This window comes from Dicentrarchus labrax, unplaced genomic scaffold (genome assembly GCF_905237075.1).
Source record: "Dicentrarchus labrax unplaced genomic scaffold, dlabrax2021, whole genome shotgun sequence".
Lineage (NCBI taxonomy): Eukaryota > Metazoa > Chordata > Actinopteri > Moronidae > Dicentrarchus > Dicentrarchus labrax.
In genome coordinates, this window is record NW_026136707.1 from 23,788,024 (window position 1) to 23,813,667 (window position 25,644).

Sequence of the window (25,644 nt, forward strand, 5' to 3'; positions counted from 1 at the left end):
CAGGCTATCAACCACATCTTGAGAACGTGAACACACAGGCACGCACACATACAAATTACAACCAAAGTTCATGATTTGTGTTTCCTGGCAACGCTCCGAGAGTTATCAGTAATGTTGTCAAGTCTGTGAGAGCCACTCAGCTTCTGTATTCAATAACAATAGTCAAATCCCACAAGTAGACATCAATCCATCACTCTTCAAAAGTCCCTAAAATCTGCAGCATTGTCTGGGGCAGTACCCAGCAGAACTTCCAAAAGAAAATAGAGAATAATGAGCTGGATCTTGGTGTAAAGGCCTTTGATAACTGGGAAGATTCAAGCCTCTATGTCTGTGGGAATTCCAGCTGCTGTTGTGAAATCCTGAAAAACTTCACTTATCATTTCGTCTCTTAGACAGTCACAACATTCTGAAAGGTATTTGTGTGACTGTGTGATTGTTTGTTCATTATTTCACAATTCAAAAGGGGGGCCAGGTGATCGCAGCCCAAGCTTTGAGACTACACATTTGTAGCAGAATGCCTGTTTAAAAATGGATGTGCGGTGTTGAAACGACATGGTGTGGAGGCTCTAATGAAGGATGGAATTGCCCCATGCTAGGGACTAAAAGTCAAGATATTTAGGCCTGTGCTGCAATAACATGAAAAAACATGTCCTTTTTCCACTGCTCTCTTTATCTTTTTGTCCTTTGTTGTGATGTCAAATAACTTTACAAACATTAGCTGGTTTAGGCTTGTGCTACAGGAGGTATTAATATAATTTTATGATGTTATAATAGTGCCACATTGTTATTTCAGCACATGCGTATAGCTCTGTATAATCCAGGATTTATACCTGCATTAGTGCATCGGTCACAGACGAGTAATTCAAAATCCTTTTGGGGTCCAGTTAGACTAAGGTTATTGATTCATTTTATCTCATCATACACAGTTTGTACGATCACCACACTGCCACCTGTAATACAGAAGTATTATTACTTTTTTATAAGATCTGAATCAAGAGTCTACCATGAGTCAGACATAAATGGAACAAGTACCACAAGACATGAAAAAATACAAAATGGCCATTCAAAAAAAGTCAGTCAAATCAACATTTAGGTAAGCAAAAACAGCCCCGATTAGTTAGTCTGTAACATATGGAGTCAGCATATCACATAAGTACAGTATATGTAGATGGGAGAATACAGTATGTGCTGTATGTATGGTGTAGCCACACTTATGAGTAGTACAAACATTCTGCACACGTATGTATACCTGTCTCACATACACTGTTGTTGCAGTGCTAGTTTTAGTTTAACTAGATGTACACACGTCGACAAAACTGATGGTTACACATTATGATGCCAGTTAGGAAAAAAATGTTTGGAGTGTTATTTTAAAATAGACTAAATAAACATAATCTGAAGAAATTTTATAAAAATAATTTTTTAAAATACATTTTTGGGGTTTGTTGCCTGTAGGCAACATTGTACCATAATGGTGCTAAAGTGAAAAAGTTTTTTTTTTTAAATTTGAACATAATTTATTAAATAAACATGTGTAAAAGATTCAATAGCTTCAACAGGTTACAATACATGCCATTTTAAATTGAAAAATATTATAAAAGGAACTATTTTAAAGGGTTTCTTGGCTGAACGTTGCCTGTAGGCAACATTGTACCAGTGTGGAACAACCCACTGAAATGAATGTTTCGAAGAGTTGTAATTCTAAGCGTAAGCCTAATTCTTCAAACTTTAAATGAACTAATTATCAAAACAAAGATCATAACCATTTGCAAAACAAGAAACTGGTGTCAGATTCCAGTGTTTGATCATCACTCCTTCATTTCAATGCATGTTTCCTATCAGTCCTCTGTGTCTTTCCTGACATGCGCTGCCATCATTTGTGGTGCTGCTGCTCAGTGCTTATGGAACTCCATGAAGCAGTTTTTTTCAGGAGTGAAGCACAGCTAGGTGACACATTGTGTGCACTGCACTTCCACTATACCCTTACATCCTGGGTATTTGCACCTGCCCTTTTTCTCCACCCAAATAGGTCAATGGTCAGTGTTGTCCTGACGCACAGGTGATGATGGCACTGCATTCTTCATCACTAATTAATTCTTATTCAACTTCACTATGCTCAACCTGAAGTGGGATTTATACCCTCTACCTCCTTAAAGGGGTATAGAATGAGGCTGAATTCATTCTGTAAATGGAGGAAAATGTGTGGAAATAAGCAAAGAAGACGAAGTTATAAGGATAAATAAGGCAAAGTTCACTATGGCCTACAGAGTATAGTAATAGTCTGAACTTCACTGCAACAAACATCAAATTTATCTTTGTTAAATTGTAAAGATCACATGCTTTTGAACATTATATATGCTTTTGAGCATTCCTAAACACACACTACCAAAATCTCATGCTGCCATGGTGATTCCATAATGGTTCACTGTTGCCTCAAGGCAACATATGCAATTGTCCATCATGATAGGTTGTTGCCTCTGGGCAACAGTTGCATTTTATCAAGTTTCCATTATTTAATTAGCAAAAAATGAAAAAAGTGAATATATTTTTTTGCAGGTGGAAAAGTTCCCGGAAATGATGTTTTCATTGATGTGGTGCAAAATTGCAAAGCTGTTTCCTTTGAAAATGTCTGCAAAAAAGGGTTTCAATATGGCTTCCTGAAAGTCATGTGACAAATTAAAGCATCGTCTTCCCTCTTTTTAAAAGTAGAGTATCATTTAAAAAGATGCATTGTGGAGATTTGACAGGCCAAAAATGGGTGTGTTGCCTGAGGGCAACGCTGTACCATAGAGGGAAAGAAAAACCCACAATGGTCACTGAAATAACTTGAGACTGACAGAAGTAATAACGAATACAAATTGACTGAAAATTAACTAATGAAAATCAGACATTGCTTTTGAATTGTGGTTCAACAGAATCATTTTAAAAAACAAACTAATGAAACTGGCCGGACAAAAATTATGGTACCCCTAGAAAAGATTGAAAATAATTTGACCACAGGGACATTTTAAACTAAGGTTTGTCCTGTAATTAGCATCACAGGTGTCTTCAAACTTGTAATCAGTCAGTCTGCCTTTTTAAAGGGTGAAACGTTATCACTGTGCTGATTGGTGTCATGGTGTGTATCACACTGAACATGGAGCACAGAAAGCTAAGGAGAGAGTTGTCTCAGGAGATTAGAAAGAAAATTATAGACAAGCATGTTAAAGGTAAAGGCTATTCGACCATCTCAAAGCAGTTTGATGTTCCTGTGACTACAGTTGCACATATTATTAAGACGTTTAAGTTCCACGGGACTGTAGCCAACGTCCCTGGACCTCCCAGTGTCAGAAAGCTTGGTCTCAGTCGCAGATCATGGGTCCTCCAACAGGATAATGACCCAAAACACACAGCTAAAAACACCCAAGAATGGCTAAGAGCAAAACATTGGACTATTTCATAGTGGCCTTCTATGAGCCCTGATCTAAATCCAATTGAACATCTGTGGAAGGAGCTGAAATATACAGTCTGGAGAAGGCACCCTTCAAACCTCAGACAGCTGGAGCAGTTTGCTCACGAGAAGTGGGCCAAAATACCTGTTGACAGGTGCAGAAGTCTCATTGAGTTACAGAAATCGCTTAATTGCTCAAAAGGTTGTGCAACAAAATATTAAGCTCAGGGTACCATCATTTTTGTCCAGGCCAGTTTCATTAGTTTGTTTTTTAAAATGTATATAAATCTATTTTTATGGGATTGTCTCTGGCAACAGGTCTTCTAAAGCAACCAGCAGGGTGAGGGCATTAATAGATCAAGAGTATGACTAATAAAGACCCAGCATTATTAGTGTTTGTCAGCTCTTGTAACGTGCCCACAGGCGCAGTGGCTCATTATTACCTTCATGATACATTTCTCACTCTCAAATATAGAATTGGTTTTACCATAAACCGTGTGGACGAGCAATGAGGCCCTGTTTTCTCACCAGGGTACAAACTGACACGCTAATAAAACTCAGATTACTGAGATAGGCCTAGAGCCCTGACTGGAAGAGCAGAGGTAGATGAGGAAGCGTGATTTATTATACTGATTACTCTCCATCTTTATCACTGTTTATAGATGGTGCACGGCAGGTCCCTGTAATATGATAGTGATTAGAGTGGTTTAACAAGAACACTACAGTACACACTTATTAGTTTCAACCAGGAGGCCTAAATTGGCAGTACACTAATAAACTGTACAGTAGGTGGAAGCTCAAGAGGCCAATAAACAACAGAAACACTCACACATGCATACACAAACAATAAAAAACATCCAGGTGGAAATGTATAAATGATCAAAAGACACAGCTTAGTAATGGTTCATATAAAAGTAACACCTTTATTAAAAGCTAGACATAGCATTGCATGGACAAAGATATGATTATTAATACAAAAGTAAAAACATGGCTGGTTGTCAGTCCAGACTTTAGCACAGTGATACAATGTCAGTGGTTAATGACCAGTCGGTCCAAATGCATAGAAAATAGTTAATTTCTATAAATTAATTCTCCGTCTGTTAGCATGCTATGAAAAGAACTAATATAAAAATAAGAACCAAAGCTAACTTACAGTGTAATGTAGTTCAGTCTAAATACTTTTGCACCATAATGAGGGAATAACACTAAAGAGTTTGAGACTGCACTTGGGATCGTATGCCACTGAGATGACTAGTGGTTCCACAATTGTGATAGACTGAATCGTTATCAAATACTACCGTAGTGAACACGATTATGCCACGTACGTCTTTTTACAACGACAAACCTGGATAGGATAGAAGTATCTCAATAGTGCCATCATTTACAACATCCAGTGAAAACTTATCTTCACCCTGATTCACTCAACAAACACTCGCAAACAAATGCTTTGTGCAGTCATCACATTGCTCTATGAGGAGTTGGAGAAATTGTGTCATGGAAGGGTTTGCCATGAGTAGACTTGCAGCGCCCTCTCTGGTCAACTTTTACAACTTGCACATGAGAAAGTTACACAGTGGACATGAACTAGATACATTTCATGGAAATCTGAGGGGAAATTGCAACACACAATTTCAGTACCCGTGTAGCACAATGTGTAATATATTCTTCATATCAACAAAAACTAGATACTTGTCTTGGAATTCTTTAAATGATCAAGGAAAGGTAAAAAGTCAGTGCAGATTGAAATTAAATCTCAATCTACTCAAAAGAACACATTATTAGTGGTTTAGAATGAGTTTGTCTTTGTCTTTCAAAGTACAGTACATTATGAACTCCAGAGTCATTATGAATAAACTTTAATTAGGAACCCAACCCTGGCGCATCGCAACTTACGTTTCAGCCAAAAATCCAAAATGAGATTTATAGTACATTGGATTTGGATGCTTCCAATCATCATTTTAGTATTACAACTTTGTTCAGCTGGGCCAGTGCCAATTCATTCTCTTCTAAATTCAAAGCTTGTCCTGAAAACGTGGGAGCCCTGAGATGGTTGTAATGCTGGTAGAGCCCATGGACAAGCTGGTCTTATGAGTATAACATTTTGAAATGATCAGATAGAAATATTGCATACAGTCAAAAATGGAACACACACATACATATATATATATTTTTAGCACAAGTCAAGACAGGGTAGCAGTCTGCTGTGCGTCTACCTTCAGTACTGGCCCTGGATCGAATTCTGGTGAGTGAGGATAGTTTTGCAAAAAATCCAATCTGGAAATAAGACCATGTGCTGGCGGGCAGGCAGGCAGGCAGGCAAGTAGTACCGCTGCATAAAACACCCATATATTAATTACCAAATTAAGTAGCATGAGGAATAACTGAAGTTGTACTGAGGATATTTTATCTGAAACATTGCAAAATGTAGAAGCCTGTGATGAATCAGCCCCAACTGTCTTACTGAAAGAGGTGAATCTGTTACGCCTCCACATCGACCAGCTCTGGGGGCATTGGAGACTTTGGATGCTTGCTTTCAAAGTGCTGTTTAAAGGTCTTCGGGTCGGGCATTTGTGTCTAAGAAAGTGTGGAAAAGAAAAAATGTGAAAAATTTGAAAATATACATTGAAACAGCATATAAAGAGCACACTAACAAAACGATAAGAATAAACTGGGCATCCTTGCATATTTACAGTATATCCTAATAAAAGACTACAGTTTGCCTCGGTACATCAACAGCTATTCTTTCACAACAAGGTCACTTGTGGGGTCAAACAACGCATCGTCCACCACATTAAAAATGCCAACTTATTCAAAACCTTACAGCAGCTACCTTCATACTATCAGTAATCGCTAGGACAAGAGATTACTTAAGAGGCTGACACAAATAAAATATTACATTTACAGGTAACATACAGGTTTCCAGCTGTTGTGTAGTACTTTATCACTGCCAGCACAGAGATGATCAGGGCAATGCAGCAGCAAACACAGACAGTGGTGAATACGAACAATGTGGAGAGGAAGAGTTCACAAAGCACTTAGGAGTTCTGCCCGTTTTCATACCTGCAGTGTGCATTCTGGACAATTACTTAAGAGGACCTGATTGTCAGAAAATTTGAGCAGAGCCTCCTCAACCAACTTTCTGAGAGGGCTTTGTACCACTTTACCACACATTTGGTTATTGTCCCCACAAAGATGACCGACACCTAAAACTGGAGCTTCCAGAGGACACTGCTGTTAGCTGAGTAGGAATATCCCAGCTCTCAATACGAGTGCCAGTTCATTAGGATCACCCACACAACCAAATGTAATCCTACAAAAGTGTCCTGAAATAAATCCTACCTTTGTGACACTTCTAATGTTCAGCTTTGTTTTAGAGAAAAGTTTGTTTTGTTTTTTCAGAGATAAAACATTTATCAATTTGATGTAGTCCATACAACCCACCACTACCTGCAGCACACTGAGCTAGACTGTATTGAAAGTAGTTGGTTTAGGCAATGTAGTTATCCATTGCAGGGCTAAGAGGACATGTGAAGTAAGATGATGGGGCCTCTGCTGTGGTGATACCAAGTTCACAAAAGAATCATTTTACGGAGTGTCTGTTTGCTATTTACACCCAGAATGCCTTCAGGAATTTGTAGTGGATGAATGGGTCAAACACAAGAATCTTACTTGGAAACTAGGGTTTGAGTCCCATGTGAAACCAAAACCCAAATGTTTTTTATTTTCAGTTGGTTTTTTTTCAGTTGTAGTCTGATTAGGTTAAGGCAACAAATTACCTGGTTATGTTTAAGAAAATATCATGGTTTAGTTCAAATAAATCAACATTGAGTTTTGGTTTCACATGGGACATCAGCAGCCTCCTAAAAAGTCAGGTGCATTAAGCACAAAATATATACACATTCAGTATCTAATGTGTTCCTGGGTGCAAACAGCATTGTTGGTTATGGTCACCTGAGTGCTTGTCTCTGCCATGCTATATAGACCCCGATGTAAATAGCCACATTAGCAATTCTGCACGGGGCACCAATAGCATTGCTGGCTATGGATACCTGGGTGCTAATTTTAATTTAATTCAAAATGTTATGATCTGTTTACCGCCTAAGCACATACCCGACACACTGTGCACATGTATACTAAAGCAGCCTTAGCTGCTGCCTTCTGGTCATGGCCTTTGCTCTTCTTGATGTCTGCCTGCTTTTTGGCATTCTTCTGCTGGGACTGGAACTTCTGGTGCCCACGGGCCATATCTGATGCTAGACCTAAAGAAATTATACAACACCATGAAGAAGGTGATGAGCCATTAACTGAGAAAGACTATAAGATGGCTTGCAAGCAAAGTTCTGAGTAGGTGATGGAAAGGAAAATGTAAGTCACAGAGGGACTGAGAGGCAGACTAACTGGAAACATGAAGCAGTTACACCAGTTGAGGCTTTACATGAAGCACCTTGATGATTAAAAAATGTAAAGACAGCTGTCTTATAAGATCATCAGACTTTAAAATGTGCAAGAAAGCAGTGGCTGTGAAACATCTTTCTAAACTAGGTTAATTGCCGCTTTTTGGGTCACAGGGATAAGGCAATTAACTTGGAAATTTCCCCGAAGAAAATCACACTGCAGATATTCAAGGTTATTATAGTCACAATAGTGGAACTAGGTCAGGGGGTAGGGTCATATGAACGGTGTTATTGACTGATAGTGACGGGGAGGGACGAATAAACACACTGGGGTCCACTATCAACCCCCAAATTGTCTGTCCAGTGGATGTGTTGGAAAGGAGTAACCATCACTCTCTTTGCTTACTTTACTTTCACATTAAAAGTGTCATCCAGCCAAGATCACTGTGGTGGACTGAGCTCAGCCTCCGCCGCCATGCATTGCTCTCACACGGTAACGTTAGCCAACTTTAGCTAGAGTTTAGTTTAAAAGCGACGGTTTATAAGACTGAGTTACTGTCGTAACCTTGGACATGGTCGTATTAGTAACACAAAACACATCTCTTAGTGCATCTATAGCATAAATAGGACATTCATTTACTGTCAGACTACTCAAGACACAGACATGTTGTTAGCCGGTTGCTAACACTGGCGCTAGGTTAGCTAGGAAGAAAAGTGTGGAGGAACGCATACAGAAAATATGATTTTAATAGATAAAAGGCATTGAGAGGTATAATAGACATTTTGTAAATGCCTTACCAGTGAAAAATAAATGTCTGACTGAAGATAGCCACTAAAATAAAATTCAAGAAACGCGAGGTTAACGTCAGTCCTCAGCACCGTCCGCTGCCTCGAGGTGGTATGTCGTCACCGCGATAATGCGCATGCCCAAACAGAAACTGATGCTGCCTTCAAGTGTAGTCAGTGGCCGCGACTGAAGCTTTTACAAATACCCCTTGTGTGGTAAGGATGGATCGAGGGGGGACATTTTCTGACAGCACTTAAACGCAGCATCAGACATCCTAATCAGGAAACAAAAATTTACTAAAGTATAAACGTAAAGCAGTCATTTATATAAAAATATATATATATATATATATGTTTATATAAAAAAATAACTCATATAGCTATGTGGATTCCACATTTATGATTAACATTTTCTCTGGACCAGGGGTTAGGAGGAAGGCTTCTCTGGTCAACTCAATATTTTATTATATTATCAGCATTTTTATCCACTTTTATGTTTTGTATTTAAACAGTTGTTTATTCCATTTATGTTTGTCATTCTACTTGGTTTCCTAATAACTCCTATTCTATAAGCACAATTGTAAGGACTATGAAAATGAGCACTGAATGTACCAAGGCAATGTATGTGAGACATAACTGTTTAATAAGGAAGATGTTTGAAGAAGAAAAAAAAATCTGTCTGCATGGTGCAAAGTGAAATGTCAACCACAAGGTGTCATAGTACAGACAGCTAAGGTTACTCAGTCAGCTACTATACCTTTCTCCTACTGTATTAATCACGATTAAGAGAAAATATTATCTCATATAACATATTAGCCTTTATAATACGACCCTGAAAACTAGAAGCATTATTTTCATTTTTGTTATATGAATCATATATTTAGTCTTATCATAAAGGGGTTCCTATGAATAACTCTACCAAGGATTAATCTGCCATTTTCAGTCAAAATGTCTTGTCTCTTCTTTTTCTCTTTCTTACCCCAGTTATCTCAATCTTTCACCTTCTATAAGAAAATAAACGTTAACTTTTATCTCAATTTCTACACCGATACCTCCAACCACTTAACCCTAACTTACTTCTAGCAGCCTGTTTTTACTTTTTCTTGATTTATTTTCTTCGTTTTTATATTTATTAATATATTAATATATTATTACTCCTTTTTTGTTTTCGGTTTGTTCAGTTTTTGTCGTTTTTTGTTGTTGTGTGATACCGTCAATATTTGTGTTGCCTTGTCATGCTTCATATGTCTTCCTGTCCTCACCTGTCTTACTGCACTGTCCATGAAAAACAAAACAAAAACACAAAAAACAACCCATGTCAACCGAGTGAGGAGAGTGCACGCTGTTATTCACTGCTTCCTTAAAGAAAGACAACAGTCGGTACCTGAGGACAATACAGTGTTAGCTGTTAAAGAGACAGAAACTAACACATGTCCACCTTCCCCTCATCTCTCCTTATCCGCCAATAGGAAGACGGCCGTGCCACCTGTGTGGAAACATCCAACCAATCCACAAGGCAACTGCTCGTTTCCTTGTTTATACCCATCTCTCGATTTGCCAACTTCACTGGACAGCACAGAAACCAGTCGGTGCAGGAAATGCTGCTATTTTTATTCACATTTTACCTGGCATCAGGGCCACTTCAGTACGCTGGGTTCCCGTCATTTCATTGGCTGTTTCGACACAGAAGTTAAATAGAGCCAGCCTCTTGCGCGCCTAGCTTCCCTTTCCCACACAGACTTAGCCTACCTGCACTAACTAGAAAGTCCAGTTTCACAAGCAAGTCCTAGAAAACAGCAGAGAGTCCTGGCGGCAACATGGACCTGGACAGGTAAGAGAGAGTCATGTATGTTGTGGGTGATCATTTCTGTCAGTTTCACTTTACTTAGTTTTTACAAGTGCTTAAAATATTTTTGATGTCCTTCGTCTCTTTGTTCTTTGCACATGGGCAGCACAACTTTTCTTTTTCAACACATATTTTCTCTAGTTTAATTAATAATTAGTTTCTACCAAGTAGTTGTGCTAAAGATAAAAGGCCATACATGTATAAGACACTACAAGAATGACTGTATTTTTTGTGTTTGTGTTTTATTCTATATCTGTTTGTCATTCTGTATAGATATGGGCCTATCACTTGATTTCCTAATGACTCCAATGTTTTATTATGAAAACCTTACTGTTATTCATGTTATTTTATGTGAACTGTAATTATTACTAAGATCAAACTTAACTGTGAATATTAAAAACTACAGTTTGGGCCCTTCAAAAAAAGATCTAATTAACATCCCTTCTGGCCAGCCTCTCAGGGAAGATGTAAAAAAATAACTCCTGTTAGATTGAATTTCCCAGAACAGAATCAGTACATTATTTTGTGAAATAAATGTGAGATACCAGCAGTTATCCCTCAAGACTGAACTTAGATAAACACACCTCACATGGAGTGAACAATTAGATTGGTGAGAAACAGCCTGGGGCAGACTTAGTGGCTTGGCAGACTTGGCTTCTGTTAATGACAGATTGACTTTCCAGTAACAACACAGCTTATTGTCTCTTCTTGTTGTCCTGTTGTCCCATCGTCCTAGCAGTAAACGGCTGGTGGTGGTGGTACCAAACGAAAAGCTGGTGCCATCCCGCAGAGTGTTCAGCAGTGAGGATGAGGCATGGAGGAGCTACCTGGAGAACCCACTGACTGCGGCCACTAAGGCCATGATGAGCATCAATGGAGATGAGGACAGTGCGGCAGCACTGGGACTGCTGTACGACTACTACAAGGTCTGGAAAGCATGGCATGACAGCCAAAATAATAATGATATAATAAGACCATTTACATATGATCTATTGAATTTGTTTCAGATCTTATTTAATATGTTTGCTTCCATCCTGTTAGGTTCCTAAAGAGAGGAGACGTTCCTCCAGCGGTGTTAAGCCCACAGACCCCTCTGCTAATGCGCCTGATAACTGTGGGAGCTTGGAGATGCTAGATCACCATCTCCAGGCTCTCAGATCCATGCCAGTCAACCTGTCCCTAAACAACAGCACTGCTACAGAACATCAGGGCTCCAAGTATGGAGCTGCCTGCCTCCCAGGAGACACCAGAGGAGGAGACGGTAAAGGTGGAGGTGGGGCTGCTCTGGCTCTAGTCAAGACAGAGAGCCAAACGTCCATGGGAGTGTCCTGTTCTGGAGGTTCCTACCAAGAAGAACCCAGAGAGCAGATGAGGATGGTTTATGAGCAGAGCCACTATGATTTGCAGCTAGCTGGGTACTTGAAAGATGAACAGAGGAGCACTCCAGACAGCACGTATGAGGATACTATGGAAGGAGAGGTGAGACTTGTTGGTATAATGTCTTTCTTTGTAAACCAGAATCACATTTGTAGGGGTTTTGTTCAATCTGTGACGGTGCCAAGATGTGGCGGGGGTGGCGGCGGGGGGGCATGGCCCCTCTGATACAATCACTGCCCCCCACTCGCGGGTTGGCATATACATAATATACTTTTGAGTAATGTGCACTGTATGCATTAATGCTTCTAGGGCTCCAACTAAGGATTATTTTCATTATCGATTAATCTGACTATTTTCTAGATTAATCAATTCATTGTTTGGTCTATAAAATGTCAGAAAAGAGTGAACGATATCTGGTTTCTCAACGTCTTTAAATGCCTCCCTATGTCAGTCCAGAACAAAATATTCAGTTTAATATGATACAAAACAGGTGAAAGCAGGAAATCTTCATATTTCAGAGGCTAAAAAAAGAATTTTCGGCCGTTTTTTGCATGAAAAATTATTGTAAGGATTTATCGGTTATCAAAATAGGTGCCGATTATTTTTTTGGTTGACTAATTGATCAGTCGACTAATCATTCAAACACACAGTATATTCTTCTTTTCCAGATGTACCACCGAAGTCCCTCCTCAGGAGTTGGTGAATTCCACTACAGTCTACCAGTGTAAGTTGCAATTCACAGACAAGCAAAAGCATTAAACATACAGACTTACTCATGTTTACACATAGTGTTCTGATGCTGAAGTGTTTATCCGGTGTTGAAGGATAAGGCAAGGTTGACAAACCCCCAAAAAAGACCAAAATCAAGTCTGTCTCTCAGTACTTCTCGAGACTCCCCCAGCCGTTCTGTGGCTCTCAGCCCCAAGCCCATTCCTCCATACGATGTAAATCTTCAAGAACTCTCTCCTAACCTGAGTCACAAATATATATAGTTTTTATTTAAAATAAAAACCCAATAACTTCCTAACATAACTGTAGGTTTTAGCAAACATTACTAACAGGAGAAAATGGTGTTTGTTGGGGACTATTTTCAGCCATTCAACATTTGCGCTAGTACTTACTGAATGGTAGCAGAACGGTGTGTGTGTGGGCTTGAGTCAAAATAAACTACAGCATGTGTGTTCATGATATTTAAAGAAACCTGTCACCCAGTGCAACAGAGAGGCTCACTCAGTAGTTTCTGGACAACAATGGAGCTCTATGGAACAGAGAAAGAGGATATATCAGACTTTGATACACACCCAATACTAGCAACAATTCATTGTTGGTTTAGATCCTTTCATGGGATTTGTTGACAAGAACAATATAGAATATCACCTGACTTCTCATTTAAAGCTGTGCTGTTGCATCAGAGTACCATTGAACCTTTTTGTTTAGAGCTATAAGTAGTACTTCTTGCTGCAACAGCCTTCTTCTCATGCTCCGTTTGCAATGTAAACACACACCCTTCCCTCCACCAAACTACTTACACCAGTCAGAAAACAGAAGATTTTTTTTAATTAAAATGTTGACACCATTTGTGCAAATTTAACATGTAATGTAAAATGTGTTTTATCTTGATGCCCCACACATGCCTATGTTCTAACAGTGACAGTTTCCAGTACTGTCTGGAGGCCAGCATGTCGCTGCGGCCGCGGCAGGGAGAAGGACCCATGGCTTACCTGAACCGGGGCCAGTTCTACGCTTTAACCCTGTCGAAGACCGCCTTCACACCGTCCCTATTTCAGCCCAGAGGTAAAGTGCGGGTGAGTGGACCGACGCTGTCACACAGGCCTGATGGGAGCCCATCCAGTAGTGAGAAATGCACCATGGGAGGCTCTGAGCTGCAGCGGGACAGTATTGTACAGGTGAGGGAGGGGAGATAGTACACAGAGAGGAAGTGTAGAGGAAGATGTTGAGGGTTTTACTGTTGGGTAGCATACATCCTTGTTACACTTAGAAATGTAATGTTTGATTTTGAATCAGTTTGATTCAGCTTTGGCCTGATTTTACTGTTAATGCATCTTGATTATCTTTGCTTCCACTTTAGAGTGTTATAATGGTTGTCTTTGGGGAAGACAAGTGCAGAGACGAGCAGCTGAAGAATTGGAAATACTGGCACTCCCGTCAGCACACTGCCAAGCAGAGAGTCCTGGACATTGGTATGATGATTATTGTTATCCTCCTCACTGACAAGCCTGTCTGCTACATTCATGGCCTGGTTGGGTTTATAAGTAGAACAGATGGGGAGTAGGCACAGACTGAAAAATGGCCCAGACACTTGGTATTGAATATCACACTTGGTTATAGATATTTTGACACTCAAGCTCCACAAAGGCATGAGGAGAACAGAGAGTAAGCAGGTGGCTAACCTGCAGGAGTCTCCAAGAGAATCCCGCCACATATCCAGAGGTGAAACCCAACACAATTTGAATAACTGTCAATCCTCAATTCCCACAGCAGCACTGTGAAGAGACAGCCAATGGGTTGGCATTTGCATAGACGTTAACAGGAGAAATAGGTGGGGGCCTGGATTGAGGCCATATCCTGTATGATCAGCAAGAAACAGGCCTCAGCCTGTGGTTGAAAATTCATTGGAATGAAGCTGAGGTGTCAGCAGTGGTTTTGTCTGTGGCAAGTTCATGCCAGTACAATGTACAATCTGTAACCTATTGTAGGAGGGTGGAAGATGTGTGAGTGAGCAGAAGTTGAGTGTTTGAGGTGACAATGACTTGGAAATTTGTATTCATTTGGCACTTGATTTGTTGGCAGATAATGAGTTTAAACAGATACATCTTAGTCTCATTTTAGTTGAACAGTGGTGGAAAGTACAGTAGTGCTTTAACTTGTACTGTACTTAAGTACAATTTTAATTTACTTGAATTTTACTTGAGTATTTCCATTTTATGTTATACTTCTACTCCACTAGAATATTGTAGTTTTTACTCCACTACATTTATCAGACAGCTGTAATTAATAGTTTCTTTTCAAATTAGGATTATACAGAAAAAACTATATGGTCATATGGTACCAGTGCCTGGTAAAAGGATGTTGTTTAGTGCTCATGGTGGGAACGATTGGGTCTCCTTATAAATAATTTTATAACGAGTTATTATGATATGGTGCTATGCAAATAAAATTGAATTGCATTGAAAATATAATGCATAGTTAAAATTAAACCAGTGTTCTCCACAGAGAAAAAAGGTTTAAAAAGGTTAAAAAATGTGAGTAGTAGAACTGTTTTTCTGACCTCCTGGTTTGGAACCACTGGACTAAACTACCAAAAAATATATAAACTAGTTCCACCTTGACTAGCAACAATAATAAAATACTACTTATGCAATGATGAATCAGAATTAACAATCCATTAGTCATCTATAATAAAATATCAGTCAAAGGGTAGTTTTGACACTTAATACAGTACAATTTGTTGCTAATACTGGATGATTTCAAATGCGGGACCTTTACTTGTAATGCAGTATTTTTACATTGTTGTATTCTGTTATTGTTTGTGCCACAATTTTGAAAGTGTCTGGAAGTGTTTGAACTTCAGCATCACACCCACTGGTTCTCTCTGATCTTCACTTTGTACGCAGCCGACTACAAGGAGAGCTTCAGCACGATCGGAAACGTGGAGGAAATTGCCTACAACGCCGTCTCTTTCACATGGGATGTCAGTGAAGATGCAAAGGTAAAAAGGCCGAGGAGGAGGAGGAGGGAGATTGTGCTGTTCAAGCCAAAGCAAGAAATAATTGTGAAAGTAGTTACTATTTATTCTCTTACCTTCACTTTCACACTCACTCAGGCAGTTAATAAGTTGTTTTTGTCATATTTTACTTTCTTTTTGTTAGTACAAAACTATGTGAGTGGCCTGCTGACTGCTCGTGCTTTCAGAATAATTGGTGGAGCATATGCCAGCCCCCTCCAGCCCCCTCCAGCTACCCCCAAACCCCTTTGTCCTCAATGACAGGGGGAGCATCTTTTGCTTTGTGTTGGGTCAAGATTTGGGATGGCAGACACACGGGGCACGCGGCAACAGACCCTTCTCAGATTTCACCTTTTGTAAAGGTGGTCAGTGAGATAAAGTCAAATTGCAAACAACGTGTAAACACACCCACAAACACAGCAACAGCCCACCCTCAGGGTGTTTTGGGCTCGGGAGAGCCCAAGGTGAGCTGTGGCTCCCATTCAGCTTTAATGAAACTCCACAAACAGCCTCATTGTGAGAGAGGTAATTGCAGCTTTGTGGGTTTGTGGATAAATATTTACTGTTTGGAATAAACCTTTACTCCACTGCAATTGTTTTTAGTGTGTTCAGGTAGTGGTGTGATGATACAGCATCAAGCTGCTTGTTCTACATACATGACCACAATAATGTACCAGTGTTTAGCATTACTTTGAGAACATATGTGAGAGAGAGAGTGAGAGAGAATCTAGATTCAAACATCTGGAAAGAACATGGATGTAAACTGCAACTTGACTAGTTGAAGGTGGTAGTAATTGTAGTTTCAGGTCAACATGTTTGGTTCTGAGTTCTGAGGTGTCTACTAAAACTATTGAATGGGTTGCCAAAAACTTTCCCCTCCAGATGAATTGTAATGACTTTTCATCTGGCGCCATCATCAGTACTTTGGGTTATGACCAAATTCCTGCAGAACTAATAACATTCCCATCATACTCAGCTGTACTCACTACTAATTGGCAAACGTTAGAATGCTAACACGCTAACTAGCATGGTAATTATGGAGCACAGAGCAAAAAGGGGCGGGTCTTAGGAAGGGTCAAATAACCAAGCGGGAGAAGGCTTAAATAAGAAGTGAGGGAAAAAAGTAGATAACCCACCCCCTTTTCTGACCACCCCTTCCCCAAATAATTTCCATACAGTCCCTTAGTCTTGTTGTTTTAGACATGTGAAAACATTTTACACAGTTTGATCATTTTATATGTGATGCATTTTCTTTAATATGATAAAGATAAACTTTTTTATTCATATTACAGTATTAATTTCATCCACAATGCCCAGCTCTTGTCACTTAAAGAGCTGCATTTCCAAGATCTCTGTATTTCTCTTAAGCCAAAGGGTGAAAGAAACATTCCCCAGAATATTGATGACAATCAGTGCTATTGAATGGTTGGTGGTGAGCAGGTTGATTCTGGTTTATGTGATTAGGAATGTGAATGTGTGGCAGTGCTGTCAGATACAAACTGGATCATTATCAGCCTCGCTGCTGCACACTGACTGTGCAGTTGCCCTCATAAGCCTGCACACAGGACGAGAGCCTGCTGGAAATAAGGTGGAAGAGGTTGAGAGGGAGAACACTTCTTGTTATTGTGAGGAAACATGTGGGCTCAAATGTCACTTCTATCTCTTTCTCTCTGTGTTGTGCCAAGTAGAAATTTTGCTTTCCAAACATAATTGGATGTCCAATCAGGCTCTGATGGGCTGACACACAAAATTTTGTATTTTTGGTACAAATGATCAGTTTTGCTCTTTGTTTTGGCATGGCTCTGCTGTTGCCAGGCAACAATCATCATCCCCATTGTAATGAGGAATAGTGTGAAATGTGTTGGTAGGGGAGATGAGTTGCTTCCTGCAGCTTGACTCTGTTTTTGTGTTTGTTTGTTTGTGCCTGGTTGAGCGGATGGCACTGAACAACCACTTACCAGTGCCCTTGTGAACTTTTCTCTTTTTAGGAGGGTATTTTCACTGCTCACACTGCGCAAAGACAACAAGCCTCCTACACACACACACACACAGATGCTAGCAGCGACGCATGCAGTGCTCCTGGAGAAATTTAAATGGCTTGGGTCTGTGGAGGTGTGAATTTGTGGAGGTGTGTAGGAGGCTCATTTGTGCTCCAGGCCTTTCCAGCAATGAGCCCTCACCTCTGCAGGTTGAGACACGATGCTGTTGCTGCTGCGTAGTGGGAAAATTGCTGTTGAGCTGCGGTGAGGAATCTCTACCGTTAGTTGTCTCTGCCGACCTCAAGCTGTCGGTCCTGTTTAACTGGAAAATTCATCAGGAGTTTGCATTGGTTTAGATGCTGCTTTGGCATTAAACCAATATCACCATTAATCATGGGAATCTGTTCCATCATGTAAGAAAACATGTGAAGCTAACCGCACATACTATTGTTTACATTGTACACTTGGGTTTACAATAGTTTTTAGGACTGTCCTGCGATTTGAGTGAGGTTTTGTGAATTCTATTTTTCTCTCACAAGCTTGTAAAAGATTCAGCAGCTCAGAAAGGCAGCAGATCAGCCGCTCTGCTACATTATTTAGTGATTTTCGAGTAAAGCTGTGGCTTTACAACAATAATAAACTACCGGTAATTCAGAATTTCAGCTTGCAGAACAAACAAGTCAAACCTCTCCTGAATCATATCATTCACAGGCTTATTTTTCAGCATATGAAGCATTTATCATAAGGAGTGTGGAGAGGTGGTGGGATGCATTAGCATGGCTGTGAACCGCCGCGGCTGCTGTGACTCATGACCCTGTGACCCTCTCACTCATCACTGCAGTGTTTATGAGTCAGGGTGAGACTCACTTGGGAACAAGGTCTCCATCAGATCTGACTCCCCATCTGAGCCAGACTGCCTATAAAACTAACTGAGCTGTAATTGAGCTGTCGACAGGCAAACAGCGGGTTCCGTTACTATCGGCTTTAGGTTACCGTTATTGCCTGTAAAAAGTGAATGAACGCCATGCATTTCCTAGTTTCTGCTAGGGCAGAAGCTCGTGGCACATCCCTCAAAGCCTGTTTGACCTCAGAACTAAAGGTCTGACTTCTCTCTCTGTTGAGAGTGAATGTGAAGCATCCACCTACAAAAAACTGCTGAGAGGATTAATGACTTGGCATAAGACAGGAGGAAATACAACTCATTCACCATCACTGTAAACTCTGAGTCAACTGTGTAAATAACATCTTTTTTTTGCAGTTGGGTTATAAAATGTCCTTCTTCATATTCAAAGATTCCTGTGTGAAAGTGGCTCCCAACCTTTTTTTGTCTGACCCCCTCAGCCCTGGCAGATGATGGCAGATTCCCCGACACCAACCGTCATGTTCCAAATGAGTTCCCTTGAATTTAGTTTAAACTGGATGTTATCTGACTTTATAAATGATAGAAATCTATAACTGGCAGAGTTTAGGCCAGCCTGGTTGAGATTGCATTTGGACCACTACAACCTAAAGTGGCAGAATCTGGACTTTTCATTTCATCATGTTTAGCTATTTCAACTATTTATGTATCAGTTTTATATTTATATTTATATTTATTTAACTATTTTTAATATATGTCCATTACTTTTAGCTAATTTGACTATTTATCACTAAACGGTGAAGATAAAGTTAGAGTTTAATACCCATCACTTTTCTATTACTTTTATCATTACTTTGAACTATTTTATCTTTCTTTGTTTTCAACTTTTTATTAGAGATATAAAGCCCGTACAATGTATTGATTGATGGAGGATGCAATGCAATCATTTCCAAAACAAGCATATTCTATTTAGAGGTGCAACAGTTGGTTGAGTAATCGTTGTTTCTTGATTGTTGGATTGTTTTGTTTGTTTGTTTGTAGAGAAGATGTCCGCTCTGATGTGCTGATTTGTTTTCTCTATTGTGAATGTTTCCTGGGTTCTTTGTTCCTCTGCGACAGTGGGCTGGATGAATGTCTCTGGGTTGTGGAGAGAGAAGGAAGTGTTGAGGATGTTAGCTTGGGCTTGGGCAGCAGTCAACATTGTTTCACCATTTTATGGGCCGAACAGCTGACCGATTAACCGAGAGCATGATCAATGACAATAATCGGCAGTGGTGAATCTAAATATATGTAGATTTTCTTTTCTGTAACATTGTTATTGTTGTCTGTATTTGGGCTTTTTTTTCTTCTTTCTTTTCATGTAATCAAAATTTGAATTACAAGAAAAAACAATTTATCGATTTAGCGAAGTATGAATTTGATCTATTTTAGCCATTAATCCATTAATTATAGCTAGCTTTAGACCTCTGCTGGTGTCCTGATTAGTTTCTATGCACTCACATAATGTTCAGGTGGTACAGCTGACTCAACATGAAGGATTCACTTTTTGAATCAAATCATAGTTTCTGTTTGTTCAAGTGAGTTAAGCTGCTCTGCAATCTTCTTTCTATTTGATAATCCTCTCTCTCACTGCTTGTTTCAGGTCACAGAACTCCAGAAACTGAGCCTGTCCTCTGTCTTATTTTTTCTGTTTCCCAGGTCTTTATCTCTGTGAACTGCCTGAGCACAGACTTCTCCTCGCAGAAGGGCGTGAAGGGGATGCCTCTGACAATCCAGATCGACACCTACAGCTACAACAGCTGCAGCAGCAGGCCCATCCACAGGGCCTTCGCTCAGATCAAGGTCTTCTGTGACAAGGTGAGGACAGCCTGCTAGCGCGGTCTGGTCAGCAGTGAGTGCATAATTTCGGGATGGAAGATGAAAGATTTATTTCTTTACTTTTACTCTCTTTGAGCATATTCTGCCTTTCCTGTTCTGCAGGGTGCTGAGAGGAAGCTTCGTGATGAGGAGAAGAAGCAGCTCAGGAAGAGGATGAAAGGTAAAAGCACTTTTCCCTTCGTCTTTGGCTAAATATTGAAATGAATGATATGTATTACTTTTAATGTTATGTACAGAAATGATATTGGTGAGTTTGATTTCAAATCCACTGAAACAAGGTTAGAAAGCACTTTCTAGGAAACCATAAAATTGAATAGGAGACTAAAAAAGCCAGGCAAATGTAATCAAACCTTATCAAATCTGTACTTGGAGTGGTTGCCTGGCAACAGATGCTGAGTTCAATCTCTCTCTGGATTAGGGAAAAATGGCAGCTCGGGGCCGATCTCTCCCGTTAAGAGGGCTGATAACACACTGTTAAAAAGCATGACAGACCTGGACTCCCAGCCGGTCCTCTTCATTCCTGATGTCCACTTTGGAAACCTGCAGAGAGCGGGACAGGTGAGGGACCCTCGTCTGTCTGTTGCTCTAACATACACACACATAGGAAATGTCCAGTCAGTGTACAGTCTTGGCGTGCGCCTCATGTCACCTTTTTTTTTTTACTCCGTTTGCAGGTGTTTGCTTTCAACACAGAGGAGGTCAACAGAGATGGGTGAGTATCATACTGTTATTTGTACACTTTGCTCTAAAATGTGTTGCAGCCCACTGCACCATGTGCACCTGTGTAACAACCTGTTCCAGAATCTATTTGGGATCTGTCCATATCAGACCGTACAGAACAGAAGAGGAAAAAAAATCAGTTGTCTAGAGAAATGAGACATTCAAATTACAGGTCCAGTAGTACTCCCTTTAAAGTGTGTGTGTGTGTGTGTGTGTGTGTGTGTGTGTGTGTGTGTGTGTGTGTGTGTGTGTGTTGTGTGTGTGTGTGTGTGTGTGTGTGTGTGTGTGTGTGTGTGTGTGTGTGTGTGTGTGTGTCTGTGTGTGTGTGTGTGTGTGTGTGTGTGTGTCAGGAGTGTTCTGGTGAAGAGAATGCCATGTGCTGCTGAGGAAGACGTCTGTCCACCTCAGCCCAAGAAGTCCAAAGTGGAACTGGAAAGGAAAGGTTTGTAAATATCACTAGTTTTACATCGTCTGCCTTCTACCTTGACTGAATGGCTGATGTTCTTATGCCCTCTCTATTCCATGCATCATCAGTTCTGCTGTATGTGAGGAAGGAGTGCGATGAAGTGTTTGATGCCTTAATGCTGCACACCCCAACCCTCAAAGCGCTGATGGAGGCAGTGAGTACTAATGAAGTATCGTTTTAGCTGCTTTAGGCTGAGATAATGAAACCAACACATTGCATCCATTGTGCTAGACAAGATTAGTCAATCCCAGATCATTAACACAATTCTGTTTATATAATGATGACACTTAGCTAGGGCCTCGGGGTGCTTCAACATGTTTCCTCGCTGTGTTTCACAGATCTCAGAGAAATATGCAGTGCCTGTCGACAAGATGGCCAAAGTTTACCAAAAAAGCAAAAAAGGGTGAGTGAGTGAAAGAGTCTGTGAGGCTGTACCTATCATACTGATGTTTATCAAGTAAAATGTTCACCATGTTCACCATTTTAGTTTAGCATGTTAACATTTGCTAATTAGTGTTAAACCCCAAGTCCAGCTGATGTGGATGTCCTTAGTCATTGACCAAAGCAGATGAGAGGTAAGCTTTTATCTGTTTCAAACAGGGTTTGTGTTATAATCTGAGCTTTGTGGGGGTTAGGGCTCATTACATTGTCTAACACTTGCACACAGCAGCCCACTACTTGCGACAGTTGTATCAGGTAGATAGCAACAACCAGAACCAGCCCTGCCGTACTGCAACAAGGTCTCAATATATGACAACCCAGACTCAACACTCAAAGGGAGGACGAAACTCTGCCCTTTTTGTTATCATGTGAGAGTAGGTGCACTATGTAGCGCTCCACTAATGGGAAGAAGCATCGTTTTACCAGTTTTAAATCCAATACAAAGCAAGCAGTCAATGCAAAGTCCAATAGAATAGTAGTTACCGTACTGTTACTCATTACATTGAAAAATGCATTATTTGTCATTAGAATAATGGTTGTGGTAATGTATCATATGGGAACTCAGATCCCACTGGCTCCCACGTAACCCGAACCCTGATTTCAAATCAGCTTGAGGGAGACATGACATAACAATCCACCCAACAATGGTCGAGATATTTAACCCAAAACCATGAATGTCAACCTCACAAAGCCACACTAGAGGGAAGGCAAGGCGATCACCAAAGCCAGTAGGATATATCATCTTGAAAGCATAAATGTTTGTGCAAAGTTTCGTGCCAATCCATCCGGTAGATTTTGAGATATTTTACTAGATATGTGAAAACTTTGAACCTCTGGTGGCGCAAGATGAAAAGTCAGAGGATCATCATTAGGATTCATCCTCTAGGGAACATAAATGTTTCCACTATATTTCATGGCAATCCATCCAATAGTTGTTGGAACATTTCAGTCTTGGCCAAAGTGGCGGACTGACTTACGACATTGTCATCCACAGAACCGTCCTGTGAGGGAGCTTTTGTTCACTGGAGACCAGACCTGTATTAAGACATCATACAAATAGTCTTGGAACTTGATTAATGTGTGTCCACAAAAAAAGTTTAATTTCCACAGTTCTAAAAACTCCTCCATCTATTTCATTAAAACTTCCAGAATCTATGAATATACAAATCTTCATTTCTAGTTTTCCTGCTGGACACAAGATGTCTCCTACTTCACTGTAAAGTCCATTCTCAGTGGATGTGCTCTGGTGGCTTCAAGCTTCTACATCACACTGTACAAGTTGATACTGGACCAGGACTGTTGAAATTGAAACTTTCCACTTTTAGCAGATGAATGTGAAAACATCCTTCTAGAGTCAAACTCTGCACATACTTTAAACCAGTTTCATCTTCCTCAGTGTTCTGGTGAACATGGATGACAACATCGTCCAGCACTACTCCAACGAGGACACCTTCATCCTGGCTATCGAGAGCTCAGCGGACTGCTTGCGTGTCACACTGTCAGAGATCTGATGGTTGCTGGCTAAGCACTGTATTGGCTGGTCACCGTATCGCCAGGCAGCGGTGACCGCTGGTGGGTGGAGCTTTAGCAGATGACGGCGCCGAAATGTGTTCCCTGAGGACGGCGACACAGTCTCAGCAGGGTCTGCTGCCCTACATGGATCATTGGCTAAACTAATCCACATGCACCTGACCTGCTGCAGTACCTGTTTACTAACCAGACAACATGCTGCAGGAGGATTTCTTGCATTAGGAACGCAGGCTTCACTTTAATAACTTATGGAAGTGCCCACATTTGTGGTTTCGGGGGGGAAATGTTTGATATTTCAACAACCTATGCAAAAGCCTTGACTAACTGATATGAATTAAATTCTTTGTCCACGTCACCACAAGGCATCCAGCCAGCTTGCTGTGGGTTTCACAGGAAAAAGACGGTACAGTATACAGTAGTCTTATTGGATTAACAGCGGGGACTGCTGTTGGCTTCCTCTGTGCCTCTGCCATCCTTCCTGTTGCCTCTTCTAGTGGTGGAAGCTTTTAAATGACTTGATCAGAGGTTTGAAAAGACTTTTGCTGGCACTCAACTGTTCAAGGCAACGGCTTATTGTTTTGTATGTGTGTAATTATTTTTAGATGTTCTTGACAGTTCTTATATCACCATTCAAAGTCACAAATCTTTCTTGGTTGTCCATCTTTTTTTATTGATCCGTCATGTTTTTTCCTGCGTGCTAAGTGTTTCCAATCGGTGCCAGTGAAATAACAGTTATCCCGGGTTGTGATTACACGCTCGTGTCTCCGGATCTATAATTACACGAGGAACCATTATGGAACAAGACTGCGAGTCTCCAGGATGCTGTTAAATTGTTTTGCTTCCTCTGTGCATTTGTTTAATGCTTTTGCACTCACTGAAGAGTCTGCAGTCATTAGTATTTATGACATTAGTTAGGCCCAACCAGTCCATCCATTTACACAATCCATCAGAGCTTAAGAGCCTGATCGCTCTGGTCCTACTCGCCGACCTGATTCACTGACAGCCCCTGTACCCTTCATTTGTGTCATGCATCATGATGTACAGTCTTTTAAATGAGTCAATAAATATAGTTTTATATGTAGGTACTTGTGTCTCCTGGTTTTCTTTTTACTTTTAGCAGCAGTTTGTTTCAGCAGTTTCATTTTTTCTCTTTCCAGGTTATGATAAATCCCTTTGTTTGGTTGTTATCCATTCTAGTTGGTCCATTAATAAATGCTTAGTAAGTTTAGTAAGAAATGGGCTCCTCTGCAACCCTTTTTTGTAAGGAGCACATTAACTATACACACACACACACACACACACACACACACACACACACACACACACACACACACACACACACACACACACACACACACACACACACACACACACTATATTAACTGAGCTTTTAATATTCTGGTGAATATGAAAAACAACAAAATATGGACAAATGAAAGTAAGTCACTTCTGGAGGCTTCCTATTGGCTATTGAGTGCTTGAGGGAGGGCATTGTGGGTAGACATAATTGTAGTTCTTATTTCACAACACTTAAGAGACATGGCAATCAGCACTTAGGAATTATTTTAAAACTGTAAATATAGTTAAAAATAGTTTCAACTATACTGAAACTGCTTTCACCTCCTAATACAAAGCCATTAAGTCCTCCTCATTGTTCATAAGTTGAAGTTTAGAACCATTAAGACCATTTCTTAGATGTTTTTTATACATGCCAGCCCTGATCTGTGAAGCATCACTGAATATATTAACTCTTAATAAAGTCATTAGAAAAAGTGACATTGTACTGAGTGATCTGGTTTTGGGTAGATGGCTCAGAGTTTCTATATCCTGTCACTCCTGATATAGATATTGGAGATACATGAAGTAATGTTCAGCTTTCCAACATGTTATTTCACTGTGTTCCTTTCTGCAATCAAGGATCAAAGTACTTCACACAGACTGCAGCTCAGTGCGACAGGTCACAGCGATCTCATTTTAGAAAGCAGGACTGACAAAAGCCTTCACTTGACATTAAAGCTGGGAGAATTGCTTTGAAAATCCACAGAATAGCAGTTTGGGTGGTTATGAACACTAAAAGCTTTCACAGTGTGATAGGGACGGCAATGTTGGTCAGACCACCAGTTGGTTTGAGACTGAAATACTTCCATGCAGCGTTGTTATCAGGTTGCTATTTATTCAGTGCAGTACTGTAGT

General features: G+C 40.3%; 2 protein-coding genes across 6 annotated transcripts; one reads left to right on the forward strand and one right to left on the reverse strand.

Moving 5' to 3' along the window:
• Positions 1–4,327: 4,327 nt before the first annotated feature.
• On the reverse strand, positions 4,328–8,749 carry LOC127366407 (zinc finger protein 706). Of its 2 annotated transcripts, XM_051405257.1 has the most exons (4): positions 8,623–8,749; positions 7,541–7,689; positions 5,892–6,004; positions 4,328–5,759 (listed from the first exon to the last, which is right to left on the reverse strand). In XM_051405257.1, exons 2-3 carry the CDS (start codon positions 7,673–7,675, stop codon positions 5,909–5,911), a joined length of 231 nt encoding a protein of 76 aa, XP_051261217.1. In that variant the 5' UTR covers positions 7,676–7,689; positions 8,623–8,749; the 3' UTR covers positions 4,328–5,759; positions 5,892–5,908. The 2 variants fall into 2 exon arrangements, with proteins under 2 accessions (XP_051261217.1, XP_051261216.1); XM_051405256.1 differs by having other exon boundaries at positions 4,328–6,004.
• A 1,428-nt stretch (positions 8,750–10,177) lies between these two features.
• LOC127366391 (grainyhead-like protein 2 homolog) lies at positions 10,178–24,536 on the forward strand. 4 transcript variants are annotated; one of them, XM_051405226.1, is made up of 15 exons: positions 10,178–10,441; positions 11,193–11,382; positions 11,498–11,935; positions 12,502–12,557; positions 13,482–13,638; positions 13,923–14,034; positions 15,469–15,563; positions 20,115–20,273; positions 20,397–20,454; positions 20,713–20,852; positions 20,969–21,006; positions 21,365–21,456; positions 21,549–21,634; positions 21,819–21,883; positions 23,318–24,536. In XM_051405226.1, exons 1-15 carry the CDS (start codon positions 10,428–10,430, stop codon positions 23,430–23,432), a joined length of 1,815 nt encoding a protein of 604 aa, XP_051261186.1. In that variant the 5' UTR covers positions 10,178–10,427; the 3' UTR covers positions 23,433–24,536. The 4 variants fall into 4 exon arrangements, with proteins under 4 accessions (XP_051261186.1, XP_051261187.1, XP_051261184.1 ...); XM_051405227.1 differs by having other exon boundaries at positions 11,196–11,382; XM_051405224.1 differs by having other exon boundaries at positions 10,179–10,441; positions 13,482–13,740.
• The last annotated feature ends 1,108 nt before the right edge of the window (positions 24,537–25,644 follow it).